This window comes from Mus pahari, chromosome 20 (genome assembly GCF_900095145.1).
Source record: "Mus pahari chromosome 20, PAHARI_EIJ_v1.1, whole genome shotgun sequence".
Lineage (NCBI taxonomy): Eukaryota > Metazoa > Chordata > Mammalia > Rodentia > Muridae > Mus > Mus pahari.
This window is the reverse complement of record NC_034609.1, coordinates 42,724,303-42,735,252: the sequence shown is the minus strand read 5'-3', so window position 1 is coordinate 42,735,252 and position 10,950 is coordinate 42,724,303. Positions and strand designations below refer to the sequence as shown.

At 46.7% G+C, this 10,950-nt stretch overlaps 1 protein-coding gene across 2 annotated transcripts in view; it reads left to right on the top strand.

Moving 5' to 3' along the window:
- Positions 1–10,950, top strand: part of Mbtps1 (membrane bound transcription factor peptidase, site 1) — a 49,771-nt gene that overhangs the window by 11,015 nt on the left and 27,806 nt on the right. For both annotated transcript variants that reach the window (XM_021220112.1, XM_029532448.1), the window contains exons 2-9: positions 822–1,306; positions 2,301–2,558; positions 2,967–3,170; positions 3,755–3,865; positions 4,224–4,333; positions 7,010–7,126; positions 7,762–7,829; positions 10,693–10,795. In XM_021220112.1, the coding sequence (XP_021075771.1) occupies positions 1,144–1,306; positions 2,301–2,558; positions 2,967–3,170; positions 3,755–3,865; positions 4,224–4,333; positions 7,010–7,126; positions 7,762–7,829; positions 10,693–10,795 (1,134 nt within the window). In that variant the 5' untranslated portion in view covers positions 822–1,143. The remainder of the gene's footprint in view (positions 1–821; positions 1,307–2,300; positions 2,559–2,966; positions 3,171–3,754; positions 3,866–4,223; positions 4,334–7,009; positions 7,127–7,761; positions 7,830–10,692; positions 10,796–10,950) is intronic.

The following is a 10,950-nucleotide window of genomic DNA, read 5'->3' as shown; positions in this document are numbered from 1 at the left end:
GGAACTCACTTTGTAGACCAGGCTGGCCTCAAACTCAGAAATCCGCCTGCCTCTGCCTCCCGAGTGCTGGGATTAAAGGTGTGCACCACCATGCCTGGCTCTGTGCTGTTGTTATAAAATTGGCAGAAAGTAGTGTCTCTTACAGAACCTATTAAAATCGATTGTCCTCAGGTATAATTTACAGCAGAAAGTAAAGACCTATAGACTACGCTTTTTATTAAATAATTGTAGATGCTGATTGGCGACATACCCTGGGCAATAGAGAGCTGCAGATGACAGAGGACACAGTCTGGGGAAGACGTGAAGGGTGGGACATGATGGCTGGCTTTTCCTCTTCCCTTCTAGCTCTCATCCTTAGTCTCTTCACTTCTCTCACTTGTTTTTCCCTTCACTCCTTACAGCTGCAGGAATGTTCCCTGAAAGCAGTGAGGAGTTAGGAAATGTACACAGAGCTGTCTGTCTGTACCTTGGTGTCCAGTCCTTCCATTTAAATGTACACAGAGCTGTCTGTCTGTACCTCGGTATCCAGTCCTTCCATTTAAATGTACACAGAGCTGTCTGTCTGTCTGTACCTCGGTGTCCAGTCCTTCCATTTAAATGTACACAGAGCTGTCTGTCTGTACCTCGGTGTCCAGTCCTTCCATTTAAATGTACACAGAGCTGTCTGTCTGTACCTCGGTGTCCAATCCTTCCATTTAAATGTACACAGAGCTGTCTGTCTGTACCTTGGTGTCCGAACCTTCCATTTAAATGCAGCCGGAACTGTCAGAGCTGGCTGGGTCAGGATGCTACTGATGTCCCTGTGTGCTGTTTTGTTTCAGGTCGGCTACAGAGTGGTAGATTGGATGTCCTGCTAGATTTGGGTCTGTGGTGCAAATGGAGTTTAGGACTCAGTGGACTCGGCCCTGAGGAGAGAAGCCCCTGTCCAAGATGGAGAAGAAGCGGAGAAAGAAATGAAAGACTCTCTTTGGGCCAAACCCTGGGTGCCATGGGACTGAGGGTTTCTTTACATTGGACAAGTCTGTAAGATGGCTGATCAATAAGGCTGCAGCTTTTAGCCAAAACAGAAATCCACTTCTGATCAAGGAAGAGCCTTGTGCGATTTGAATTTATGCAATTTTCTGACCATATTCACTTAGGACCATGAAGCCCGTCAGCATCTGGCTTCTTCTGCTGGTGGTTTTGCTCTGTGGGAAAAGGCATCTGGGTGACAGGCTGGGGAAGAGAGCTTTTGAAAAGGCCCCATGCCCCAGCTGCTCCCACCTGACTTTGAAGGTGGAATTCTCTTCAACGGTGGTGGAATATGGTAATGACTTGTCTTCAGTGTTGAACCTCTCATCTTACTGTTTTCAAACTAATATAAACACTGGCTTCCGTTCACCTCTATGGTTCATTTCAAATGTACATATCATGTAGACGCTAACCTTTGCTGAAGGTGTTTGCTCTGACTAGAACTGGCAGCAGCAGTGTACCTGAGAGGGTGCGGATGCAGGCGCTCAGTTGACACTTTGGAGGTCACGCCTCAGGCAGAAGGGCAGAGCAGGAAGTCTGTGACCTGACCCGGAGCTTTGTCTTCACCTTCTGTAGAACAGACAGCCATAGTTCTCTGAATTCCTTTCCCTATTGGGAAACTGCATTTCTTTACTGTAGTTGCGTTTTAGTAAATGTGGAGGGTTTATCTTATTTTACTTTATTTATTCTTTCAATTTACGAATGTCTTAAATGTTTTGCCTGCATGTTTTGCCACTCGTGTGAACCGCACTTGCAGAGAGGGTTTGGATCCTGTGGAACTGGAGTTTAGGTGGTGCTGAGCTACTCTGTGGCTCTTCTCCAGAGCAGCAAGCACACTTAACCCCTGAGCCATCTCCCCAAACCCCCTGGTTTATGTTTCCTAAAATATTTTTTGATTATAGAGTTATTGGTGACTGTGAGATACCTGACATGGGTGCTAGAAACTGAAATCAGGTTCTCTGCAAATGCAGTCCATGATCTTAATTACTGAGCCATCTCGTCAGACCTACACTTACCCCCCGACCCCCACTCCCACACCCAAAAAACCCAAAAAACAAAAGCACAGGTATCTGCTTTTGAAGTGTGTATTTTGTGTGATTTGAGATTCACGTGAGTCAGCTTTACCCAGCGCTCTGCATGTTACCGCCTGTGGTAGTTCACACTCTCTTCTTGCTCTTACTTCGCTGTGGGCTCTGGGTTGCATTGTTCTTTTTCCCAACGGAGGTTCAGAGTAGGTATACTCCGTTATGTATATAAGTACTTATTTTTACTGTGGGCATTGATTTCAGAATATATTGTGGCTTTCAACGGATACTTCACAGCCAAAGCTAGAAACTCATTTATTTCAAGTGCTCTGAAAAGCAGTGAAGTGGGAAACTGGAGAATAATACCTCGGAACAACCCATCCAGTGACTACCCAAGTGATTTTGAGGTGATTCAGATAAAAGAGAAGCAGAAGGCAGGGCTGCTCACACTTGAAGATCACCCCAACATCAAACGGGTGACACCCCAGCGGAAAGTCTTTCGTTCCCTGAAGTTTGCTGAATGTGAGTATGGTCAGCAAAAGCCACATCTCAAGGCAGGCCACTGGAGAGAGTGATTTTTACCTTTAGTGTTTTGGTGTCACAGAAGGTTTATTTATTTGAGACAAGGCTTTTGCAGTACAGCCTAGGCTGGCTTTACGCTTGTAATTCTGCTTCAGCATTGTTAGTGCTGGGGCTGCAGATTTGCGTTACCCCAAAACAGCTTCTATAGAAGTTGCTGTAAGTCTTTCTCTATGTACCCTTGGTTACAGACGTCTAAGAATCATGTGGGAATAACATGGCAACTAAGTCTGCCCCATAGTTGTGATTGCCTTGAGCAACGTCCTGAAACATGACTTCAAGGTGACCTTGTCTCTGAGCACAGTGTATGCACTTCTCTTGGTTTCTGATCATGCTCTTTCTTGATTCTAGCCAACCCCATTGTGCCCTGTAATGAAACCCGGTGGAGCCAGAAGTGGCAGTCATCACGCCCCCTGAAAAGAGCCAGTCTCTCCCTGGGCTCTGGATTCTGGCATGCAACAGGAAGACATTCAAGTCGGCGATTGCTGAGAGCCATTCCTCGCCAGGTTGCCCAGACATTGCAGGCAGATGTGCTGTGGCAGATGGGATACACAGGTGTGTGTTACAGACCAGGAACTCTGCAGACCAGGGACAGGGACAGCATTCAGGGAGGCCTTCTGCTAGGTTGCCCTGCCACAGGTCTGTCACCATATACATTTGTCTTTCCCACCATGTGTGGAGCTAGGTACAGTTAACTGTCCCTGCATTTACTTCTTAAACCCAGCATCTGTTTCTGTGACTTTTATTTTACTTGTAAAAATTTGTGTGTGTACTGAATGTGTGTGTGCATGTGTATGTATAGGATTGCACATGTGTATGTACTTGAGTATATACATGAGTACATGTATGTATGTGAACATAAATGTGTGTGAATATGGGGGAAGAGAGAAAGAGAGAATATATGAGAGACTATGAGCGAGAGAATGAGAGAAAATATATGAGTGAATATATATGTTAAGGTCAGAGGATAACTGGTAGGCATCTCGCCTACTATCTGGGACCTGGGAATGGAATGTAGGACATGGGGTTTGAACTTTGAACTTTTCTGTGGCTCCCTCAAAGGAATGATGCTTTATGAGTAGAAATCAAGAAAGATTATTTCTCCCAGTGTGATTGTTGTTTTCTCCTTTTGGGATAAGGTGCTAATGTCAGAGTTGCTGTATTTGATACTGGGCTCAGTGAGAAGCATCCGCATTTCAAGAATGTAAAGGAAAGAACCAACTGGACCAATGAGCGGACCCTGGATGATGGTAGGTCCCGGTCAGATGAGGACAAGGCTCTTGGTCTGGAGGTCAGACCAAGTGAGTTAGCCTCTGATTGCACAGACAAGCCCAGGTCCTCAGAAGCACACAGATGTCGCAGATGATGTGGGGAAGTAGAGGCTGGGAGAGAAGGTAGTACCTGCTGAGAAGGGTTACCTGTGGCATTAACCACCAAGAGAAAGGAGCAGTGGTGTTGGGAGTATGGGGGCGGGAGTGGGGGAGGACCAGAGCAGAGACTGCTGAGGTGTTTCTAAGATCAGGCCTGTGTGGTCATTGGTTTTGAGTGCTGTACCTTGTTGTCTGTCCTCAGCTGTCTTCATGGGACTTCTTTTTTTTGTGGCTTCAGGGCTAGGCCATGGCACATTCGTTGCAGGTGTGATTGCCAGCATGAGGGAGTGCCAAGGATTTGCCCCAGATGCAGAGCTGCACATCTTCAGGGTCTTTACCAACAATCAGGTATGTGATTGAAGGGACTTGAGATGCATGAGTTGTCAGAGGTGAAGCTTGCAGTAAAGCACGTTGTACAGCCACTGCCGATGGCATGCTGCGGCGACAGCCTTCTTTATTGTAACGTGTGCCTCACTGTCTCGTACTGCCCTGCCTTCTGCCCGTCCTTCCCCAAACACTGTGCTCATCAGCCTTCCCCAGTCCCAAGGCTACTGTGGTTCCTTAATGTCTTTATCCTTCACATCAGGCCTGCCTGAGCCTTTTAGCCCGTTGTCTAGGACTTCCAGGATGTAGTTTTGGCGTGTGCATGGCATGTTTGCCTCCCAGTTCATTCCCACTGCTGGAGAATAAACACTATGGTACTGACCTTTGTATCGCAGCAGCTAAGGTTTACAGCTTTGTTTCTTCATTTCATCTAGAAACTGAAAAGCAAGAGGCTCCTGAGAGAGGGAGAGAAAGAGTGTTTGATTCATAGTAGTCATTTATGTGTGTTTGTGTAAAGAGGCCATTTGTTAGCTAAACAATACTGTTCACCTTGTTAATTTTTGAGACAGGGTCTCACTATCTTTCTTTGTCTGACCTGGAACATATGCAGACCAGGCTGGCCTCAAAATCATGAACTCATAGAGATCCTCCTGTCTCAGCCTCCTGAGTGCTGGGACTAAAGGCATGCACCACCATGTCTGACTTCACTGTGTTACTTGAGACAGGATCTCTCATTGGTACTAGATAAAGAGAAGAGCAGTAGCAGTTGGGCTAGAAAGGGGCTGCCACACCATCCCTTCATAAGATGCTGTTCATTAGGAGAGAGAACATTAGACAGAAACAGTATGGTAAGTGGAGATCTAAGCATTACGGGACCTTAGAAGGAAAGAGGCTTCCCTTCAGATCCTGGAGAACAGCCTCATTAAGAATGGCACTAAAGAAATAAGGAAAGAGCGGGGCTCACTACTGGGATGGGGGTAAGCCAAAGGAGCCTCTTTAGAGAGCAGCTTTCTGACCACTTCCCTAATAAGCACATCCTAAAAACAGAGAAATTGTCAGGCTGGCAGTATTTTTCACATGTGATTTAGTTCAGTGTAGCATACAAGGCAAAGAGCTTGGTACCATGAACTGAGAGCTGTCGAGTCACTGTGTGGGTTGCTCAACTCCGTTCCAGGGAGAGCTGCAGGGATCCTGGCCTGATTCATGCTATGAGATCTAGTCTAAACATGTAGGCCCATGATCAAACATGGGATCTAGTCTAAACATGTGGGCCCATGATCAAACAACTGGGACCTGGAGCTTGCCCATTAGGCTAGTTTGGCTGGCAAAAAAAACAAAACAAACAAAAAAAAAACCTCCAGAGATCTCCCCCAGTTCTGAGATTTCAAGCATGCACCACTACACCCAGATCCTACTAATGTGTGCGTCATATTCATATTTGTGTAGCAAGCTATTGATCCACTTAATTTCTTTTTCCTGTTGCTGTATTAAAATACTTTGTCAAAAGCAACTTAATGGAGAAAGGGTTGATTTTGTCTCACAGTTCAAGGTTTTCATCATGGACTGGAAGTGGGTGGGAGGAGTTTTGAGGTTGCTGGTCACAAGGATCCACAGTTACCAAGCAGACCAATGAATGCAAAACTAGTTCTCTGCTCTCTTTCCCCAGGGAGCCCAGCCTGTGGCCCTACACACCCACAGTTGAAACAGTCTCCTTTGTGAAGTAATCTAGTGAAGACAACTGTCTCTGAGCATGAGCAGAGGCCCAGCTCCCAGTTGGTTCTAGATTCTTCAAGTTGACAATTGACCCTAGAGGTCACAGCAACGAACCATCTCTTGAGCCCTCATTTTTAAATTGGACTTTTGAGTTCCAGCACATCAGTAGGCAGCAGCTTTCAGCTCTCTCCCACCTCTCTGTGTGTGGAGAGTGTTCTTAGCTGCTTATGTTGTCTCTTAGGGTTTCTTTTACATGTCACATGCAGTTTAACTCCGAAGGGCCTTTCAAGTTACTTCCTTACTGTACTACTCTGCTCACTGTGAACGTGACTTTGTGGTTTTGTTGTTGGTCTTTGCTTCAGCTTTTGAGACAGGCTCTTACTCTGTAGCCCGACTGGTCTGGAACTCACCCAGGCTGACCCTACTGCAGCCTCTTATATGTTGGGGTTACAATTCTCAGCCGCCATGACCGCCTTAGCTTGTATTATAAAAACGAACAAACAAAAGCAGCAAGTATTCCAAGCTTGTATTGTATTTAATTTACATAGCATAAGGGAAGTAGAGGGAGCTGGACACTGGCGTTAGATCTGTGAAGTGACTGTGCTGGCTCCTGTTTGTTATTCTTTTTAGAAATGAAGAATGTTAGACAGATACCGTAAACTGTGGACATGGTCAATGTCTCAGCAGTGTCTTAGAATGGGTCCTTTTATGAGGGCACTTAGAAGCCTGCGCTAATCCTCAAAAGTGTACTATGAGGTAGGCGTTGCCTGTGGCCCCTGGAGAGGAGAGACAGTACCCACCATAGCCCACTTCCTTGGTGCAAGTTGGAGGACTTAGTTTGTGGGTGGACTGTTTGCATTCTCAGGCGGTTTTTACTTGGAACTTATCCCCATGCTTTGAAGAGTGTGCTTGTCCTTAGAAAGCAGAGCTGTCACAGCTCTGTTCACTGTCGCTGAGGCCCTCAGCACACCGTTTCTCTTTAACCAGGTGTCTTACACATCTTGGTTTCTGGATGCCTTCAACTATGCCATCCTAAAGAAGATCGACGTTCTTAACCTTAGCATTGGCGGGCCCGACTTCATGGATCATCCGTTTGTTGACAAGGTTGGTCAAGTGACTGTGAAGGGCAGTATGTTGGGTGACAGCTCCTGTGCTTTTATACCTTCAATAGTCATCATTTCCACTGAGGTAATGACAGCTTTGTGAAACAGATGGTTAGTGACATGAATTTCAGAAACTTGCATGTCAGAAACCCAGTGGGTTAGAGGCCTGGGAATAGGTATTTTTTCTTTTTTTTAAAGATTTATTTTCTTACTACGAGTACACTGTAACTATCTTTAGAGGGCATCGGATCCCATTACAGATGGTTGTGAGCCACCATGTGGTTGCTGGGGATTGAACTCAGGACCTCCAGAAGAGCAGTCAGTGCTCTTAACCATTGAGCCATCTCTCCAGCTGGGAACAGGTATTTTAAAGGAACGTTCCCGCCTCCCTGGTACCTTGATACATTTCTGTTTAAACCTGTTTTCCTGACCTAGCCACTGTGCCAATGTGCTGTGCACTGTCCAGCCCCAGGTTCATGCAGTTGTCCTCCAAAACCTTGTCACATGTGCCCGTCCTCTGGGCCTAGCACTGCCTTGGAGGGGGCTCCTTTCTTGGGCGTACTTGTAGAAGGACCATGGTTTGGGGACAGTGACATATTGCTACTAGCACTCACTAAATGCTTGATTATTTTATAGGTGTGGGAATTAACAGCTAACAATGTAATCATGGTTTCTGCTATTGGCAATGATGGACCTCTCTATGGGTAAGTTACCCCAGCAGGATAATGTGAGGGGGTCTTATTCCCTTGGAATAACTGATTTGTGTCTTCAGTCTGTGTGTCTCTGTGTCCTTGTTTATATCCGTCTTAAACTTGATACTAGGTTTTTAATTTTAAAAAGCAATACATAATGACCCCTCAAGTCCTCACCACTTGCTGTAATTGTAAGTGGAAACCAGTCTTCTTTATGTTAATTATAAAATCAAGCAAACAAAACCCCAAAACAATACTTAGCCCTGGTTTAGAGGCCTGACATTTTTAGTTTTCCCTTCTCCTCCACAAGGTGGCTCAGTTGGTAGAGTGCTCTCCATGTCAGTGTGAGGAAGTGGGTTTGGATTCTCCAACACCCACATAGGAAGCAAGGCATGACTGAATGTACCTACGACCCCAGCTCTAGGAAAGGAATGAGGAGAGGATGACCCTTGGGGCTTGCTGGTCAGCTCGTCTAACCAGTTGGTGACCTTTGGTTTAGTGAGAAACCCTACCTCAGAAAAGAAGATAGAGAAAAGACTGTTGACCTCTTAGCCCTGCCACCACGGCACCTATGAGCGTGTGTGTGCATCCACATACATGCCGACACATACTGAAATGTACATATGCCCCACACATACACAAAAGATGGGAAGCTGGGCAGGGGGACAGATTTCTGTAATCCCAGTACCTGGGAGATTTTGGAGGCAGGAGGATCAGAGTTCAAGTTCAGCTTGGACCATTAGACCCTATTTCAAAGAAAGCAAGACAGTAATTAGGAGAGTGAGCTTTGTAAGGAAAAGTGGGTTCTGAGTGAGTATTTTTTTGAGATTCACTGTGTACAACACAGTGATGATGAAGCAAATGCAAATGGATGTGTGTCTGCCTGTCCCAGAAGAGCAGGTGTAAACACAGCGAGCCTCATGTGCTGGGAGCCTGATGGGAACACAGAGTGTGCTTTGGGGGCTGACAGGGTCAGTCAGGAGAACATCAGAAGACAGAGTTAAGGTATGTGCTATGCCAGTTGTTAGAGTTGAAGCAGTGTGAGGCACGAAACACCTGACACTGAAATACAACCTGCTGGGCATGGTAGTGCATACCTTTATTCCCAGGCAGGCAGATCTCTGCAAGTTCCAGGCCAGCCTGCTCTACATAGTGAGTTTCAGCACAGCCAGGACTCTAAAAACCTAACAGTCGACCAACAGACAAACATAGGGTCTCAGTTCTCTGACTTTCCTTGTGCAGGTGGCATTCCTAAGCAAGCTCGAGGCATGCTTCTGCAGCAGAGTGCTCGTCACTTGGCCACAGGACTCAGGACAGGGGCATTTCTGTACTGGAACCAAGAGCGTGAGGTCATCTCAGGGAAAAGAGAAGATGCAGGGAGTGTGTGCTACATGCCATGTGCAGTAGGGGAGAGACTGGCTGTGTGTACACATTCATCCATTTGTTTGCCCTGAATCTGTCCAAGATGTCCTGCTGAGGGGAGGCAGACTGGCTGGAGGACAGGCAGAATGTGTGCAGAGCGTCCAGGGCATAGGGCAGGGCCAACGATGTGAACTTAGTGTTTGTATGGCAGGCTTGTGGTTCAGCTGGTGTGCAAAGCATCCCTTTTGAGGGTCCACGTTTCTTGTGCTGTGATTCATAAATGTAAGTGACATGACCTTCCCTAACTGCCTCTTCTATAGGATCAGATCTTGGGGCATTTGATGCCAGCCTTTCTTGTTCCTTTTTTTACATATTCTCCCTGATGCTGCATCTCCCATTTCTGACAGCCCCAATCAATTCAGAGTCACCCAGGTTGTCTTGTTTCCTGGACCCTTATCCTGCCTTTCAGCTTTCTTAGCTGTGCTAGCATGAACAGGAGTGGAACCTGGTGTGACCAGACAGGTATGATGGGGCCTGTCCAGGCTGTAGACCTTTCCTTCTGAGCTCATGGCTTATTCCTGGACTCTGGTCTGCTCTTCAGATGCTGTGTAGGTGATGCTCACACACAGGGGAGCACCGTGAAGATCTGCCTTGACTGCAGCTCTGCTTCTTTCCTTTAGTCTATTTCTCCGCTATGCAGGACAACACTGCAGCCGTTTGCCAGCTCTTTGACAGAGCTTTTGGCTTGCCTTGTTTACCACTGACCCATGCATGTCCTTCTTAGGTCTAGTCCCTCCTATGTCTCTGGGAGAAGCACTGAAGGTTCTCAATACTGGCCTTTAACTCCTTCTGAGTGCTGGAGTTAAGGGGTGTAGCACCATGCCTGACTATGACTAACCCTTTTGTCACTCATTTTACTATAGCCTTTTGTGCTGATCTAGTGCTGTGGAGGGTCCTGGCATGTGTCTGTTATCTAAGGGCTTAAAATCGCAGGGTGAAGGTAACAGTCCTCACATTGTCCCTAGGAAGTGGCACATACAGTAGATGTAACTGTGGCAACACAACTGGATGTGCACTCATCTCAGGTAGTGTCTGTTCTGGTGGAAAAGATAGACAAGGCATGCTTGACAGCCTCAGATTGGTATGAGAACATGGAGAAGAGTGAGAGACGGCTAAGGAGGCTCTTGGAAAGCCCATAGCCAGGAGAGATTCAGAGAACCTGAAATGCAGGGGAAAGAAATCCTCAAGATGGGCCTCCCGTGAGTGCTAAGGTGGTGAAGGGAGAGGCAACACGTGGCCTGGATACGAGGCTGTGTGAGGGTGCAGGAGCATGGCATTTCACAGGGTACCTCTGAGGAGCAGCCTCCTGTCAAAGCTGCACACTCTGGTACAGAAGACCTAAGAAATGACCTTAGATTTTTCTGGGAGTGCTTGACCTGGTTTGAAATATTCATTTAAAATTATTTCTCTCCCTTTTGTTTTCTCTCTCTTTCTTTTGTGTGTCTCACTCCAGCACTCTGAATAACCCTGCTGATCAGATGGATGTGATTGGAGTGGGTGGCATTGACTTTGAAGATAACATCGCCCGCTTTTCTTCCAGGGGAATGACTACCTGGGTATGCTTTCTGTAATAGCCGAATGTGGCTCACAGAGCCCTTGGTCTAAGGGCCTTGCTATGTGTTTTGTCAATGCACAGGCAGAGAAGTAGCCAGGGCTGTGGGTGTGTGCACACATACACACCCGTCCCCTGCGAGGGCAAGGGGTCAGGAAC